The 19,045-nt window shown below is 44.3% G+C and overlaps 1 protein-coding gene across 3 annotated transcripts in view; it reads right to left on the bottom strand.

Moving 5' to 3' along the window:
• LOC134356188 (collagen alpha-1(XV) chain-like) overlaps positions 1-19,045 on the bottom strand; it is a 342,799-nt gene that overhangs the window by 73,545 nt on the left and 250,209 nt on the right. For all 3 annotated transcript variants that reach the window (XM_063066926.1, XM_063066907.1, XM_063066918.1), the window contains 4 exons: positions 18,276-18,329; positions 7,059-7,094; positions 5,832-5,906; positions 5,678-5,743 (listed from right to left, as the gene is read on the bottom strand). In XM_063066926.1, coding sequence (XP_062922996.1) covers positions 5,678-5,743; positions 5,832-5,906; positions 7,059-7,094; positions 18,276-18,329 — 231 coding nt within the window. The remainder of the gene's footprint in view (positions 1-5,677; positions 5,744-5,831; positions 5,907-7,058; positions 7,095-18,275; positions 18,330-19,045) is intronic.

Below are 19,045 nucleotides of genomic sequence, written 5' to 3'. Positions count from 1 at the left end.
TTTTTATTGATGCACCAGAGAAGGCATCCTATCTGGGTGCATCACCTCTGGGAACGGCAGCTCCTCTACCCATGACTGAGGAGAGTTATGGACAGAGCTTAGCACATCACGGAAACCAGCCTTCCCTCCATAGCCTCTATCTATACATCTCAATACCTCAGTACAGTTCAAAGTACATTTATTATCAATGTATGCACAGGAGGAATGGAGACAGGCTAGACATCAATGGATCTGGGGTTGAGAGGGTGAACAGCTTTAAGTTCCTCGGCATAAACATCACCGAGGTGTGGTCTGTACATACCAGCTGTGTGGTGAAAAAGGCACAACAGCGTCTCTTTCACCTCAGACAATTGAAGAAGTTTGGTATGGCCCCCCCCAAATTCTAAGAACTTTCAACAGGGCACAATTGAGAGCATCCTGACTGGCTGCATCACTGCCTGGTATGGGAACTGTACTTCCCTCAATCGCAGGACTCTGCAGAGAGTGGTGCGGACAGCCCAGTGCATCTGTAGATGTGAACTTCCCACTGTTCAGGACATTTACAAAGACAGGTGTGTAAAAGGGGCCCAGAGGATCACTGGGGACCCGAGTCACCCCAACCACAAACTGTTCCAGCTGCTACCATCCGGGAAATGATACCACAGCATAAAAGCCAGGACCAACAAGCTCTGGGACAACTTTTCCACCAGGCCATCAGACTGATTAATTCATGCTGACGCTACTGTATTTCTATGTTATATTGACTATCCTGTTGTACATGATATTATAAATTATTATGATTGCACATTGCACATTTGAATGGAGACGTAACGTAAAGATTTTTACTCCTCATATTTGAAGGATGGAAGTAAAAAAGTCAATTGAATTCAATACTACTTGATGACAGGGTGGAGATACATCTCTACCGAAGGAGGTTTAAGATACTCCTTCCCTCTGCTAGCCTGCAGGTCGCCCTTAGGCAAGGTGTAGCACCTGCTTAGACTCTCCCAGCCAGGGTCACGTGAAGCCACGGGAGCAGGTGGTGGATGGTCGTATGAGCAGCCGGTGCAGATCACAAGTCTTGGTTATGTGACCACTGACGCCGGGCAGACAATCTCTGAAGATGTTGATAATGGCTGGGGTCACCCATCTTGTAGACACTGCCCAGAAGAAGACAATGGAAAACCACTTCTGTAGAAATATTTGCCAAAAGCAATCATGGCTCACGTCATACAAGACAGCACATAATGCCACTGTATGCGATATCCAACCTCGATATTTGTCTCCTCAGAAATTGGAAATAGATTCCAATTTCTGAGGATACTTGGAATGAAATTTTTAAATTGGTTAATACCTCATCGTTATGTGCCCGTCATTCCCTTCTACAATTTAAAATGGTTCATAGGTCCCATATGACTAAAGATAGGCTGTCTTGTTTTTATTCAGATATATCTCACTATTGTGAATGATGTAACAATGGAGACGCTTCACTAATCCATATGTTTTGGACTTGTCTGAGTCTTGAAAAATATTGGAAGGAAGTGTTCTAAACTTTTACAGTGCTTTTTAAAGTAAATTTTAAACCTAATCCTTTGACTGCCTTATTTGGTATTGTTGGAGGAAATCATATTATTTTGGAGTCACATGATTTGCATAGATTGGCCTTTATTTCCCTTATAGCCAGGAGGGCATTGTTGCTTAAGTGGAGGATGCCTCTCCACCTACTCATACTCTTGTTATGTCATGTTTAAATTTAGAGAAGATTCGTTGTTCAATTTCTGAACCTAGACAAGATTTTTTAACATTGTGGGGACCTTTTTTGAATTATTTTCAAAGTCTTTGATTTGCTATTAAGCACAGATATTGGGTAACAATATGTTTTATTATATGATAAGGCTTTTTCTTTTTTTTTTAACCCAACAGCTGTTTTCTTTCTGGTAATGGGTTTAGATATTTTTTGTATAACAAAGTATATCTTTTCAATATTATGTTTTAATTTAATGTATATGGATATGGGGTAATGAACCTATATTTGTGATTCCAATGTATTGTAATCGATATATATCTTACTGTACTCTGTATTCTTTCATGTAAGAAATCAATAAAAATATTGAAAAAGAAGATATTTGTCTTCTTAAAGGCAGCCACAAAACAAAGAAACCTAATAGAACACATTAAAAAAAAGATCGTCAAGCACCCAAAGTGCAGGAAAAAAACAGCCAGCAAAATCAAAGACCCTACCCATCCCAGACATTCTCCCTTCTCCCCTTTCCCATCGGGCCGAAGATACAAAAGCCTGAAAGCACTCAAAGGCAGCTTCTACCCCACCACAGCAAGACTATTGAATGGTCTGAACAGCTTAGAGTCATAGAGTTAAAGAAAGTACAGCACAGAAACAGACTCTTCAGCCCATCTAGACAGTGCTGAACCATTTAAACTCCCATCGATCTGCACCAGGATCATGGCCCTCCAATCCCTACTGTCCATTAATTAATCAGTTAGTTCAACTTTCTGAAGTCTCAGCCTATTCAATCTCTCAAAGAACACAGAACATCCTTGTAATTTTTTTTTGTACTCTTTCAACCTTGTTTACATTTTTCCTGTAGGCAGATGACCAAAGCCACACACAATACTCCAAATTAGGCCTCACCAATGTCTTATAAAACTTCAACATAACACCCCAACTTCTGTACTCAGTACATTGACTTATGAAGACCAATGTGCCAAAAGCTTTCCTTACAATCCTATCTGCCTGTGATGCTACTTTCAATGAATTACGGACCTGTATCCCCAGGTCCTTTTGCTCTACCACACTCCTCAGTGCCCTACCATTCACTGTGTAAGACCTACCCTGGTTGGTCTTACCAAAATGCAACACCTTGCACTTATCTGCATTAAATTCTATCTGCCATTTTTCAGCCCATTTTCCCAGCTGGTCCAGATCCCACTTCCATGCAAGACCTTGTCAAAGGCTTTGCAAAAGTCCATGTAGACAACATCCACTGCCTTGTCTTCATCAGGGTTCCTGGTATCTTCCTCAAAAAACTCTATAAGATAGTTTAGACACGACCGGCCAAGCACAAAGCCATGCTGGCTATCCCTAAACTGTCCAAGGTTATTGTCATTTGGTAACACAGTTGATTATGGTTTCTTTGTCATACACATCCATACTCACGTAATTCTACAGATGTGCAGTAGAGAGCATCTGAACAAGCTGCATCACTGCACGGTACAGGAACTGCACCATGGAAGGCAATGGGTAGTCAAAACTGTTCAATGCATCACTGGCACCCGCCTACCATCCATCAAGGATATATATCCAGAAAGATGCCAGAAAAGGGCCAGTAATATCATGAAGGATCCCACTCACCCTGCTCATGGACTGCTTGTAGATAGATAGATAGATAGATATACTTTATTGATCCCAAGGGAAATTGGGTTTCGTTACAGCCGCCCAACCAAGAATAGAGCATAAATATAGCAATACAAAAACCACAAACTATCAAACAACAAAATGCAAACTATGCCAGATGGAAATAAGTCCAGGACCAGCCTATTGGCTCAGGGTGTCTGACCCTCCACGGGAGGAGCTGCAAAGTTCGATGGCCACAGGCAGGAACAACCTCCCGTGACGCCCACTGTTGTATCTCGGTGGAATACGGCCAGGGTCCAACAGCAAAAAGTTCAATATCCGGTCTACAAACACGTTCCTCGATCATAATATGACCCAGATTGCACCATCCGTTGTTAACCAGAACAGTAAGCCCCCAACTCCTTTACGCTTACCGCTCTCAGTGCAATTCTGGTCAGCCCGAACGGTCTGGAAGCCGTCCATGGAAAAGTTTTGATCGGGTATGTCCTCGTGCAGCCCCGCTCCAGTAAAACACATAGCACCGCACTCCTGAAATGTTCTCTGAGGCCTGGCTAGCGCCGTGTCCCACTCCTATCAGGAAGGAGGCTACGTAGCATCCACACCAGGACCACCAGACTCGAAAACAGTTACTTTTCCCAAGCAGTAAGGCTGATCAACACCTCCACCCTCCACTCCACACACTAACCCACCCCTCCACACCCCCACCCTCCACTCCACACACCTCCACACACTAACCCACCCCACCACACTCCCAAACACCACAACTTTATCATTTCCTCCCGGTCGCCTAATGTACAGACACTCCTGAGCTTAGCATCACTTTATGAACAAATAATCAATCTATGTATATAAGCATTCTTATGTATTTATATTTATTGTGTTTTTATATTATTGTGTTCTTTATCTTATTGTGTTTTTTTGTGCTGCATCGGATCTGGAGTAACAATGAGTTTATCCTCTACACTTGTGTACTGGAAATGACATTAAACAGTTTTGAAGATCTTGAAGATATCATGAGGAATGAAGATGAAGACTGGCTTGTGTGTTTGGAATTGGAAGCCATTTATTATTATCACCTACTGAGATAGAGTGAAAAGCTTGTCTTGCATACTTTTGATACAGATTAAATAATTAAAAGTTCAAAATTCAAAGTAAAATTTATTATCAGAGTACATACATGTCATTACATACAACACTGCTTCCTATTATCTGCTTCCCTCATTTATATAAAGTATTGTGCAAAAGTATTAGGCACAAATACATAGCTAGGCTGCCTAAGAATCTGACGGAAGGCCATGGAAGAAAGGGAAGGGGGAGGAGAACCAGAGGGAGGTGATGGGCAGGTAAGGAGATAAAATGAGAGAGGGAAATGGGAATGGGGAATGGTGAAAGGGGACTGATTACCAGAAGTTTGAGAAATTGATGTTCTTGCTTCTGGAGGTTCGAGAAATCAATATTCATGGCATCAACATCGATTTCTCAAACTTCCAGTAATTGCACCCCTCTCCCCTTCACCATTCCCTATTCCTATATCCTTCTTGCACATTATTTCCTCCTCCTTTCCTTTCTTCTGTGGCCTTCTGTCCTCTCTTATCAGACTCCCCCTTCTCCAACCCTTTATATTTTTCACCAATTGACTTCCCAGCTCTTTAATTCACCCTTCCCCCTCTCCTGGTTTCACCTATCACCTACCACCTTCCTCTCCTCCCCCCACCTTCTTCCTCCAACTCCTCATCTTTTTTCTCCAGTCCGCTGATGAAGGGTCTCGGCCCGATATGCCGACTGTTTACTCTTTTCTCATAGATGCTGCCTGGCCTGCTGAGTTCCTCCAGCATTTTGTGTGTGTTGCTGAAGTGTATCTCATAGCTCTAAATAGATCATTCTTATGGTATTAAAATGGGTTTGAAGACCTGCCATAGGTCCATTGCTAAATGCAGGATTTTGTTCCCACTATTAAACTCAGTGGGCACGTGGCCAAGGCATTGGACTAGCGACCTGAAGGTCATGAGTTCGAGCCCCAGCTGAGGCAGTGTGTTGTGTCCTTGAGCAAGGCACTTAATCACACACTGCTCTGCGACGACACTGGTGCCAAGCTGTATGGGTCCTAATGCCCTTCCCTTGGGCAACATCGGTGTCATGGAGAGGGGAGACTTGCAGCATGGGCAACTGCTGGTCTTCCACACAACCTTGCCCAGGCCTGTTCCCTGGAGAGTGAAGACTTTCCAGGTGCAGATCCATGGTCTCGCAAGACTAACGGATGCCTTTAATTAAACTCAGAAGGGTTTGAAGTCGAAGTGCACCATTAGCTTAGGGATGAATACTCACAGAAGGTCGAGGTGGTAGCTGGATTCCATTCATCTTTAGAACTTCCTCAGTGTTGTTCCCCAGCAACTGAAATATGGAATCACATTGGGAGAGTTGGTTCATCCAGAGTAAGGAACCATCAGACAAGACTTCGGCGAAAGGTTGTTTCACTCACCTCGTGCAGCGTCATAATGGCTCCTGGAGGGCCAGGCGGTCCTGGTATACTGACGCCGTCTCGGCCACGTTCACCCTGTGCCATTACATAAAGTAGTATTGGTTTGTGAAATGCATTATGGAACTGCTGGCTAATAAACCTCGCCATCCCAAGATAATGCTATTAACTGTGTGAAATGAGTGAAGTGTGAAGATCTTTACACAGCAAGTGGTGGGTGCATGGAATGCCTTGCCAGGGAGTGGTGGTAGAGGCAGATACATTAGGGACATTTGAGAGGATGACGGAAAAATTGAGAATTATGTAGGGGGGAAGGGTTTGATTGATCTTAGAGTTAAAAAAGGGTTAAAAAGTTGGCACAAAGGGCCTGTACAGTGAGGTAGTGTTCTTCCTTCTTCGTTCTCTGCAGTTCTGGTCACTTCCTTACAGGAAAGATATCAATAAGATTGAAAGAGTGTAGAGGAAATTTACAAGGCTGTTGCTGAGATTTGAAGAAAAAGTTGAAAATGTTGGACTTTATTTCCTGGAGTGTAGGAGAATGAGACCATAAGACCTTCGACTTCTGACTTTTCACCCTGTTCAGATAATAGTCTACGCCTTTATTCTTTCTACCAAAGTGCATGAACAAAGTTCAATATACATTTATTATCAAAGTATAACCTTGAAATTCATCTCCTTACAGGCAGCCACAAAAGAAAGAAACCCAATAGAACACATTGTCAACACCCAATGTGTGAAAAGAAGAATGAATCATGCGAACAATAAAAAGTAAACCAATGACATATAATATTCACGAAAGTGAGTCCGCAGCAACGAAAACTGTTCATCGCTGCAGCCGGTCCAGGAGCCTGTTAGTTACAGGCCACAACCTCAGTTCAATGCAGAGATGAGCAAACTGCGCAGAGCCGTGAGGTGAACTCTGGCCCATCCTTCGACCCCCGGCCCCGACACCACGACTTTTCAAAGTTTTTGTCTAATATGAACACACAGCTAATCAATTTCTAACATTGTGCTTCAATAAGTGCCCATGAAACGATCTTGATCGCCATTGCCGCTGCAACATCACATGCCACGGTCTAATGGCCAATCTTGCTTATTGAGGAAGAGTTTTAGTGGAGTGGTGGGATTTGGGATACATTGAGGTCATGAATGGTGCCGTGTGAATGTAAGTCCTTCCCCCTCTTCCCCAGTAGTTGGCCTGTAATGTTGACAAAGATAACGGAGACTTACCTTTGTTCCTTGGTCACCTTTCGCACCTTTCGGTCCCTGAGGAAAGAACAGCACAAAGCAGGTGAGTTTTCCACGGTCTCACGTACACAGCTGAAGATGAGCAGGGGACTCTAGTTATCTACTGGTTGAGGCACCCCAGCACAGACGGCCTCTACTAATTAAAAGAAAAGGCGAGAGGAAGGAGCGGTCAACAACAATCACAGCACGGTACAGGCCCTTTGGCCCTCAAGGTTGCGCCAAACCACTAATCTACTCTAGACATCAATCTAACCCTTCCTTCCTACATAACCCTCCATTTTTCATCCACGTGTCAAACAGAACCTTAAACGTCCCCACTGTATCTGCCTCTACCAGGATCTCTGGCAGGGCCTGCCACACACGACCGCTCTGTGTGAAAAACCCATTTCTGACATCCCCTCTATACTTTCTCCCAAACACACAGTTCTGGCCCCTCATATTAGCTATATATACCCAAGAAAAAGTCTCTGGCTATCTACTCTAACTGTACCTCTTACCATCTTGTTCACTTCTATCAATCATTTCTCGTCCAAAGAGAAAAGTCCTGGCTCGCTCAACCTCTGCTCATAAGACATGCTCTCTAATACAGGGAGCATCCTGGTAAATCTCCTCTGCACACCCTCTAAAGCATCTACATACTTCTTATAATGAGGCAACTAGAGCAATACTCCACACTACTCCAAGTCTGGTATAACTATAGAGTTTTATGGAGCTGCAACATTACCTTATGGCTCTTGAACTCAATCTCCCAACTAATGGAGGCCAGCACACCGTCCACCTTCTTAACAACCCTATCGACCTGCACTGCAACTTTGAGGGATCTATGGATCTGTCCCTCCATCCTGTTGAGAATCCTGCCATTAACCCTTTACTCTGCCTTCAGGTTTGACCTTCCAAAGTGAATCACTTCACACTTTACTGAATTGACGGTCGTATCGCTGAGTTTGAGGAGATATGGTGTGTCACCAAAGGCACTCATAAATTTCTACAGATGTGCCACGGACAGTTTTCTAACTGGCTGCATCACCACCTGGTCTGAGGTGGCACTGCACAGGATGGAAATAAGCTGCAGAGAGTTGTGAACTCAGTCAGCTCCATCACGGGCACAAGCCTCCCCAGTATCCAGGGTATCTTCAAGGAGTGATGCCTCAAAAAGGAGGCATCCTTCATTAAGGGCCCTCATCACCCAGGACATGCCCTCTTCTCATTGCTACCATCAGGGAGGAGGTACAGGAGCCTGAAGACACACACTCAAAGATTCAGGAACAGCTTCTTCCCCTCTGCCGTCTGATTTCTGAATGGACATGGAACCCATGTACACTACCTCACTATGCTTTTGCACTACTTATTTAATTTAATTACATATATATATGTGTGTATTGCAAGGTACTGCTGCCAACATATTTCACTACATACGCCGATTCTGAAAGCTACCTCTCCTATGGATTCCCTCTCATAACTCTCCATTTTTTTATCATCCATGTGACTATCTAAGATTTTCCTAACTGTCCCTATATCTGCCTTTACCCCCATCCCTGGCAGGCGTTCCATGTAACCACTGCTCTCAGTGTCAAAACAATACCTTTGATATCCCCTGTACCTTCATCCAATCACCTGAATTATGCCCCCTCGTATTGGCCACTTCATTCGATCTATGCCTCTTATCATCTTGTTCATCTCAGTCACCGCTCATAATCCTTTCCTCCAAAGAGAAAAGCCCAAGCTTACTCAATTTCACTCAACCTATCCCCATAACACATGCTCTCTAATCCAGGCATTATTCTGATAAGTCTCCTCTGCACCCTCTCTAAAGCTTCCACTTTCTTCCTATTATGGGGCAATCAGAACTGAACACGATATTCAAAGATCAAAGTCAATTTTATAATCAGAGTACATAAATGTCATTGTATACAACCCTGAGATTCATTTTCCTGCAGGCATACTCAGCAAATCTATAGAATAGTAACTGTAAACAGGATCAATGAAAGATCAACCAGAGTGCAGAAAACAACAAACTGTGCAAATGCAAATATAAATAAATAGCAATAAATAATGAGAACAAGAGATGATGAGATAAAGAGTCCTTAAAGTGAGATCATTGGCTGCACGTACAGTTCAATGATGGGGCAAGTGAGTGTAGTTATCCCCTTTTATTCAAGAGCTGGGTGGTTGAGGGGTAGTAACCAGCGTGGTGTAACCAGGCAACCACTTTAATAAGTCCTGGCCTAAATTAGTTGGGTTTGGGGGTTGGCTGTCAGGATCAACATAAAGGCAAATTAGTCAGCAGGTCTCATGGGACCTGATAGTGGCAGCATGTGTCCTTCAGAGTTAGATTTTAATCATTTAAATGGCAAGGTCCCAAGGGTGACAGCAGCCAGCGACATCGCTGCCACCAAACACAACTTGCAACGCAAGGGGAAAATCCGTTCAGTATGTTGAACTGTATTTGTCAATGAACCAGAGTCTGTTTGTATTAAATGTCCAAATCACTCAGAGCGTTGGTTCCAAGTGATTTTCTGGTTGTGAACTGATTGCTCTTCATGTCACTCTCCTTTCTCTTGGATCAGAATTTATATATTTTTACACTAAGGTGACAGGCACCATGGCGTGAATCCTCTGATTGATGACTGGCAGAAGGCAGGGGTTCCCAACCTGTTTTATGCCAACGAGCCTTACCATTAACAGAGGGGTCTGTGGACCTCAGGCTGAGAATGCCTGGTGTAAAGGGATGAGGGGGTTCCTTACATCCGGTGCTGGTAGTGGGGATAAGCTGCCACAATCTATTAAACGCTCCCAATGGCGTGCATTTCAACCAGCCTCTGACAACCAAGTCCAGCTCCTGGCCTTCATGTGTGGCTTAGCTACTAAGCTCGGCGGAACCATTTCTACTGACAGGAGGAGGGGCAAAGGCCAGTTACTAGTGACTTAAAACCAGTCGCTTCGGGCAGATTGTGCTTGTCAGTCGTGGTTGGCAGCTCAGTTAGGGGAAGGAAAGCTCCTGACCTCAAACCTCTGCTGCCTTGCCACCATTCCCACTCACGGGGGAGGCTTTGGGAGAAAACCCCAAGGGTAAGTGTGGAGTTGGAGTCCCTAAGGCAGTCCTACGTTGAGTTTATCGCTGACTGGCAACTCCTGCGATGCCGCAGGTGCCAAACTGTATCGGTCTCTGCTGTTCCTTTGGGCTCATCAGCTGCGTGGAGAGGGGGTGCTCACTACATGGGCAACAGCTCGCTCTCCAACGTACTGTCCTGGCATGTGTACTGAGTTGCACAACATGTAGACAGCTGGGAATCAACATCCACGGTCGACCCCGGCCTACGAAACACCATGTGGGGATAGATCAGAATCAGAACCAGGTTTAATATCACCAGCATGTGTCATGAAATCTGCTGTCTTTGTGGCAGCAGTACATTCTGATACGTAATAGTAGAGAAAAAAACTCTGAATTGCAGTAAGTATATACTGTATTAAATGGTTACATTAAATAAGCAGTCCAAAATGGAAATAAAAAACCGTAGTAACGTAGTGTTCAAAGCTTCAATGTCCATTCAGGAATTGGATGGCAGAGGGGAAGAAGCTGTTCCTAAATCGCTGAGTGTGTGTCTTCAGGCTTCTGTACCTCCTTCCTGATGGTATAATATTTGTATTTATTTCATTCCTTGCATCCAAGGCAGTAAAAATCTTTATGTTGTGTCTCTGTCTTAATGTACAAGCAATAAGGAAGGGAAATGTGGGATGATATTGCCCAAGCACTAAGATTGGATACAGAATTGTCTTGTATACATATATGTACAGTCAGATATGCAATCAGATCAGTGTGTACTGATCAATCTAATGGCCTGGTGAAGGAAGCTGTCCCAGAGCCTGCTGACCGTGGCCTTAATGCTATGGTACCATTTGCCAGAAGGTAGCAGCTGGAACAGTTTGTGGTTGGGGTGGCTGGAGTCCCTGATGACCCTCCAGGCCCTTTTTACACACCTACAGCTGTAAATATCCTGAATACAGGACAGTTCACATCCACAGATGTGCTGGGCGGTCCGCACCACTCTCTGCAACGCCCTGCAGTTGAGGGTAGTATAGATCGAAGGTAGCAATGAGAACAAGGCATGGCCTGGGTGATGGGGGTCCTTAATGATGGACGACGCCTTTCTGAGACATTGCTCCTTGACACTATGAAGGGCTATGAAGGCTAGTGCTGATGATGGAGCTGACTAAGTTTACAACTCTCTGCAGCTTATTTCAGTCCTGTGCAGTACCACTCCCTCCCCCAGTTACCAGACTGTGATGCAACCAGTAAGAATGCTCTCCACAGTATATCTGTAGAAGCTCGCGAGTGTTTTTGGAGACATCCAAATCCTCTCAAACTCCTAATGAAATACAGCCGCAGTCTTGCCTTCTTTATAGCTGCATCGGTATGTCGAGTCCAGGTTAGACCCTCACAGATACTGACACCTAGAAACATGAAATTGCTCACTCTTTCCACTGCTGATCCCTCTCTGAGGACTGACGTGTTCTCTCTCGTCTTACCCTTCCTGAACTCCACAATCAGTTCTTCCGTCTTTCTGACGTTGAGTTCAAGATTATTGCTATGGCACCACTCAACCAACTGACATATCTCACTCCTGTACGCCCCCTTCTCACCAGCTGAAACTCTGCCAACAACGGTTGTACCGTCAGCAAATTTGTAGATGTAATTTGAGCCATGCCTAGCCACACAGTGATGGGTGCAGAGAGGGTGGGGCAGTGCACTCGGCCCACATCCCTGAAGTGCACCAGTGTTGATCACCAGAGAGATGGAGATGTTATTTCTAACCCACACAGATGATAGTCCTCCAGCTAGGAAGTCAAGGATCCAGTTGTAGAGGGAGGTACAGGGGCCCAGGTTCAATTTAGCTTTTCAACTGGAACTGTAGGAATGATTGTGTTAAATGCTGAGGTGAGACAGGAGTTGATTCTAGCCACAACCAACCTTCTAAAGCATTTAATCACCACAGATGTGAGTGCTACAGGATGATAGTCATTAAGGCAGTTCACTCTGTTCTTCTTGGGTACTGTTAGATTGCTGTCCTTTTGAAGCAGGTGGGAACTTAGACCATGAGACCATAAAACATAGGAGCAGAATTAGGCCATTCAACCCATTCAATTTGCTCTGCCATTCCATCATGGTTGATCTCCGACGATAGCAGTGAGAGATTGAAAATGTCTTTGAACACCTCTCCAGTTAGTTGGCACAAGTTTCCAGAGCCTTACCAGGTACTTCATCAGGGCCTGTCACCTTGCGAGGGTTTACCCTCTTGAGTTCCTTCAGCATTTTGTGTGCTGTTGCAGATTCTAGTATCTGGAGTCTCTTGTGTCTGCAATCTCCCTTTGTCATTCAGCATTTGTCTTGTCTTCCTTACCAGGGGGTTATTCTTCATTTCCAGCATTTGTCTCCCAATTCCTTTGTTTTCTCTCTGCTCTGCTTACATTATATCCTTCTACAGGATGTGGAAGCATTGGAAAGGGTACAGAGGAGATTTACCAGGATGCTGCCTGGTTTAGAAAGTATGCATTATGATCAGAGATTAAGGGAGCTAGAGCTTTACTCTTTGCAGAGAAGGAGGACGAGAGGAGACATGATAGAGGTGTACAAGATAATAAGAGGAATAGATAGAGTGGATAGCCAGCTCCTCTTCCCCAGGGCACCACTGCTCAATACAAGAGGACATGGCTTTAAGGTAAGGGGTGTGAAGTTCAAGGGGGATATTAGAGGAAGGTTTTTAACTCAGAGAGTGGTTGGTGCATGGAATGCACTGCCTGAGTCAGTGGTGGAGGCAGATACACTAGTGAAGTTTAAGAGACTACTAGACAGGTTATATGGAGGAATTTAAGGTGGGGGGTTATATGGGAGGCAGGGTTTGAGGGTCAGCACAACATTGTGGGCCAAAGGGCCTGTACTGTGCTGTACTATTCTAAATTTCTAAACTTCTACTTGCATCTCCTCTCAGCCAATCAGCAGTCTTGACCATCCTCTCCCCGCTGCTTGAATGCCAACATCTCTGAGGATTTGTCTTGGGCCCAACATACTGACGAGGTTATGAAGAAATGCCCAGTGGCTATATTTCATTATGAATTTGAGGAAATTTGGCATTCACCAAAAAACTCTGGCCTATTTCTACAGATGTACTGTGGAGGGCATTCAAACTGGTTGTGTTTGGTATAGAGGTATCACTGCACAGGATCGGAAAAAGCTGCAGAAAGCTGTAAATTCAGCCAGCCCCATCATAGGCACTAGTCTCCCCACCATTGAGGACGACATCAAAAGGCAATGCCTGAAGAAGGTGAGCAGCATCCATCATCCAGGACGTGCCCTCTTCTCATTACTACCTGTCAGCGAGGAGGTACAGGAGCCTGAAGACACACACGCAATGTTTCAGCAATGGTTTCTTCCCCTCTGCCGTCATCAGATACCTGAATGGTCTATGAACCCATGAACACTTCCTCAATTTGCTCTCTTTTTGCACTTCTTATTTATTTCTAAAATATTTATTATTGCAAGTTACGGTAACATTTTATGTATTGCTCTGTACTGTTGCTGTAAAACAACAAATTTCATGACATATGTCAGTGGTAACAAATCTGATAGTGATTCTGCCACAACCACCACTTTATGCCTGTCAATTCTTGGTCTCAACCCTATCACAGATGTTTCCTCCATTCTCTCCGGCTTTCCATCTTCTCCGCAATGTAAGACATGTTTAGATTTTAAATTTCTTGATGAACAGAGGGATCTGGGAACGCAGATCCATAATTCAATGAATGTGGCGTCACAGGGAGATAACGTTGTAAATAAAACTTTCGGCACTTTGGCCTTCATAAGTCAAAGTATTGCGGACAGGTGATGGGATAATATGTTGAAGGGACGTTGCTGAGGCGTAATTTGGAGTATTGTGGGCAGTTTTGGTCATCTACCTACAAGAAAGATGTAAATGAGTTCGAAAGAGTGCAAAGGAAATTTACAAGGATGTTGCCGGAACTGGAGGACCAGAATTATAAGGCAAGATTGAATAAGTTAGGACATTATTCCTTGGAATATAGAAGATTGAGGGGAGATTTGATAGAAATATACAAAATTATGAGGGGTATAGATGGGTAAATGCAAGTAGTTTTTTTCCACTGAGTTTGGGTGGGACTACAACTAGAGGTCATGGGTTAAGGGTGAAAGTGAGAAGTTTAAGGGGAACATGAGAGGAAAGTTCCTTCCTCAGAGGGTGGTGAGAGTATGGAACGAGCTGTCAACACAAGTACGCAAGCCTGATTTCAACGTTTAAGAGAAATTTGGATAGGTACATGGATGGCAGGGGTACGGAAGGCTGAGGTCCCAGTGCAGGTCACTGGGGGTAGGAAGTTTAAATGGATTGGCACAGACTAGATGGGCTGAAGGGCCTAGTTCTGTGCTGTACTTTTCTATGACTCTATGACTTTGAGGGTCTATAAATGGTCTCTGCAATTACTGCTCACTGAGTAAGGCATGATTTTCTGCCTTTATTTTAGATTCTATTTTCTATCATCCATTTCCCTATCTAAGAATTTCCTAAATGCCCCTAATGTATCAGCCTCTGCCACCACCCCTGACAGGGCGTTCCATGCACCCACCACTCTCTGACATCCCTCTATACTTTTCTCCAATCACCTTAAAATTATGCTCTCGTATTAGCCATTTTTGACCTGGAAAAAAAAGTCTCTGGATACCCATTCGATCTGTGCCTCTTATCATCTTGTACACCTCTGTCATGTCACTTCTCATCCTCTTTTGCTCCAAAGAGAAAAGTCCTAACTCGCTCAACCGATCCTCGTTAGACATACCCTCAAATCCAGGCAGCACCCTGGTAAATCTCCTCTGCACCCTCTCTAAACTTCTACATTCTTCTGATATGAGGTGACCAGATCTGAACACAATATTCCAATCATAAACATGAGAAATTCTGCAAATGCTGGAAATCCAGAGCAACATATACAAAATGCTGGAGGAACTCAGCAGGCCTGGCAGCATCAATGGTGTTTTGGGCTGAGACCCTTCTCCAGGACTGAGAAGGAAGGGAGAAGATGCCAGAATAAAAAAGGGGGGGGGGAGAAGGGTAGCTGGAAGGTGAGAGGTGAAGCCAGGTGGGTGGAAAAGGTAAAGGCCTGGAGAAGAAGGAATCCGATAGGAGAGGAGAGTTGACCATAGGAGGAAGAGAAGGAGGAGGGGAAGGTGATAGGCAGGTGAGGAGAAGATAAAAGAGGCTAGAGTGGGGAATAATAGAAGAGAGGAGGGGCGAGGGAAAAATGACACCATACAACTTATTAACAACCCTATCAACTTGTGTGACAACTTTGAGGCATCTATGGATGTGGAGCCCGAGATCCCAAGAACCTCTGGCATTTTTTGTCTTTACTGAGCTCTCTATATCAGAGCCGTCTGCTCAACTATGTTACAAGTGGAACATAATTAATTTCTGACCTTGACTGCAGCAGGAAAAGCATGTCCCAACTCACAAGCCCCAACCTATACGTCTTTGGAATGTGGGAGGAAACCGGGGCACTCGGAGGAAGCCCACGCAGTCACGGGAAGCATAACAGCGGGGGTTGAACCCCGACTGATGACTGTAAGCACTGTAAAGTAATTACACTAATCTCTAATCTGCAGCGTCGTCATCTTACTAAACTTTCCACCCTGATTTCCAAAAATAAGCAAAGATTTCTTTTGAGAATCGGATATCTGAAGCTTCCCTTTAATAAATCCCAGTGGTGTTGCAGAGCCAAAGAGCTGTTTTGTTTCAGCTTGTGAGAGACATATACAGACAATAAAGGCATTTAATTCAACATTTCCTTTTCAACTGCGTGGATTTCTTCTGTTGACTCATCTCCATGAACGACAGAGTTGGGAGTTTGTTTTGACTATTAAAATCATTGCAGATTTAGGATTGTGTTACTTCATTAGAGGTTTATAAGATTATGAGGCAGATTATTAGATAGAGCAGACAGACAATATCTTTTTCCCACGGCTGTAATGTCTAATACCAGAGGGCATGCATTTAAGGTGAAAGGGGGTAATTTCAAAGGAGATGTGAGGGGCAAGTTTTTTTTACACAGGGAGTGGTGGGTGTCTGGAATGCGCTGCCTGGGGGAAGGGTAGAGGCAGACACATTACGGGCTATTAAGAGACATTTGATAGACACATGAATGTAAGAAAAATGGAAGGATATAGGTAAAGAAATTCATTAGGTTAGCATTTTAATTACTAATTTAATTGGTTCGGCTCAACATTGTGGGTTGAAGGGCCTTTCCTGTGCTGTACTGTTCTACGTTCCATTATAACTTGGGATCCACATTTGGGACATAGCCAAAACTTTTGATTCACTGGTTTATCTCCCTGCGAGACAGTTAGATTGCCTTGATATAAAAAAAATTCTCAAAATAAAAATGCAGTTGAACTCGTTGACTCGTGTTCACTTTATTAGGTACACCTCTACACCTGCTCGTTAATGCAAATATCTCATCAGCCAATCATGTGGCTGCAACTCAATGCATGGAAACATGCAGACATGGTCACGAGGTTCAGTTGTTGTTCAGACCAAACATCAGAATGGAGAAGAAATGGGATTTGTGACTTTGACTTTGCACCTCCCCCTCGTACCCCATCCGTTATTTATTTATATACACACGTTCTTTTTCTTTCTCTCCTCTGTCCCTCTGACTATACCCCTTGCCCATCCTCTGGTTCCCCTCCCCCCTTTCCTTTCTCCCTGGGCCTCCTGTCCCATGATCCTCTCATATCCCTTTTGCCAATCACCTGTCCAGCTCTTGGCTCCATCCCTCCCCCTCCTGTCTTCTCCTATCATTTTGGATCTCCCCCTCCCCATCCCACTTTCAAATCTCTTACTAGCTCTTCCTTCAGTTAGTCCTGACGAAGGGTCTCGGCCCGAAACATCGACTGTACCTCTTCCTAGAGATGCTGCCTGGCCTGCTGCGTTCACCAGCAACTTTGATGTGTGTTGTTTGAATTTGATTGTTGGAGTTAGACAGGGTGGTTTGAGTATCTCAGAAACTGCTGACCTCCTGGGATTTTCATGCGAAACAGTCTCTATGGTTTATAGAGAATGGTGTAAAACCAAAAAAATAAAACGTAATGACATCTGTGGGTGAAAACGCCTTGTTAATGAGAGAGGTCAGAGGAGAATGGCCAGACTGGTTCAAGCTGACAGGAAGGTGACAGTAACTCAAATAACCCCACGTTACAACGGTGGTGTGCAGAAGAGCATCTCTGAACATACAGCACATCGAACATTGAAGTGGACGGGCTACACCAGCAGAAGACCATGAACATACACTCGGTGGCTACATCTTTCAATACAGGTGTAGCTAACAAATAGGCCACTGAGTGTGTACCAAAGGTCATTGCTGAAGCAGTGAGACATGACTCCAGCATCTGAAGTCCCTTCATCGTTTAATAGTGGTTCCTATGGGCACCCTCAAAAATAACATCATGGAATCACACTTCTTGCTTCAGACCACAGGTCTAGATGCAGAGAGAGTTTACAAGGATGTTGTCAGGACTTGAGGACCTGAGTCACAGGGCATGTTTGAACAGGTTAGGGCTTTGCTCACAGGGGCGCAGGAGAATGAGGGGAGTGATACAAGATTATGAGAGCAGGCTTTTTTCACTGAGGTTGGGTGAGGGTCATGGGTTAAGTGTGAAAGGTGAAATATTTAAGGAGAACCTGAAGGGGAACTTCTTCATTAAGAAGGTGGTGAGAGTGTGGAACAAGCTGCCAGTAGAAATGTTGGATGCGGGTCTGATTTCAACTTTTAAGAGAAGTTTGGATAAGTACATGGGTGGGGGAGATATAGAGGGCAATGATTCAGGTGCAGGTTGCTAGGACTAGGCAGAGTAATAGTCTGGCATGGACTAGATGGGCCAAAGGGGTTGTTTATGTGCTGTAGTGTTCCATGACTCCAACTGGTGTAGGGGATCATCCATGAATTTCCTTTCTTGGCACAGGCTGAGCTGTGGTACCATCCTCACTTCAGAACAGGGGTTCCTAACCTGGGTCCACTGACCACTTGGTTAATGGTGGGGGCCCATGGTCGGGATCCCCTGTTCTGGAGTTACTGTAAGCGACAGCCAACTTCACTGAAGTCAAAGCGGCAGAAACAATCAATAAAAAAAACACAAACCATGGGTCCAGGTAATCCAGCTTGTCCAGGTGACCCAGGAAGACCAGGAGAGCCCTCAAAAAAAAGAGAATTGCAGGTGTCAGAGAGAAATTAATGCCTTCTTCTGTCTCATCAACATTATTATTTAATGTTTATTTTTTTAGAGATACAGCATGGTAACAGGACTTTCCGGCCTAACGAGCCCGCACCACCAAGTACACCCATGTGGTCAATTAAGACCATAAGACTTGGCAGCAGAATTAGGCCATTTGGCCCATTGGGTCTGCTCCATCATTTCATCATGTCTGATCCATTTCCTTCTCATCCCCAATCTCCTGCTTTCTCCCCGTACCTCTTCATGCCCCGACCAGTCAAGGATCTATCAACCTCTGCCATAAATATACATAAATACTTGGCCTTTACAACTACTTGTGGCAATGAATTCCACAGATTTACCACTCTCTGGCTAAAGAAATTCCTCCTCATTTTCATTCTAAAAGGACGCCCCTCTTTTCTTAGGTTGTGTCCTCTGGTTTTAGACTCTTCCATCGCAGGAAACATCCCCTCCAGAGCCAACAAATGCTCCTCATATGACAAGCCTTTTAATTCTGGAATAATTTTCGTGAACCTTCTCTGAACCCTCTCCGATGTCAGCACATCCTCTAAGGGGCCCAAAACCGCTCACAGTACTCCAAGTGAGGCCTCACCAGTGCTCTATGAAGCCTCAATATTAAATCCTTGCTTTTATATTCCAGTTCTTTTGAAATCGCATTTGCCTTTCTCACCAACAA

Source organism: Mobula hypostoma, chromosome 1 (assembly GCF_963921235.1).
Source record: "Mobula hypostoma chromosome 1, sMobHyp1.1, whole genome shotgun sequence".
NCBI lineage: Eukaryota > Metazoa > Chordata > Chondrichthyes > Myliobatiformes > Myliobatidae > Mobula > Mobula hypostoma.
This window is presented reverse-complemented; position numbering and strand designations above follow the sequence as displayed.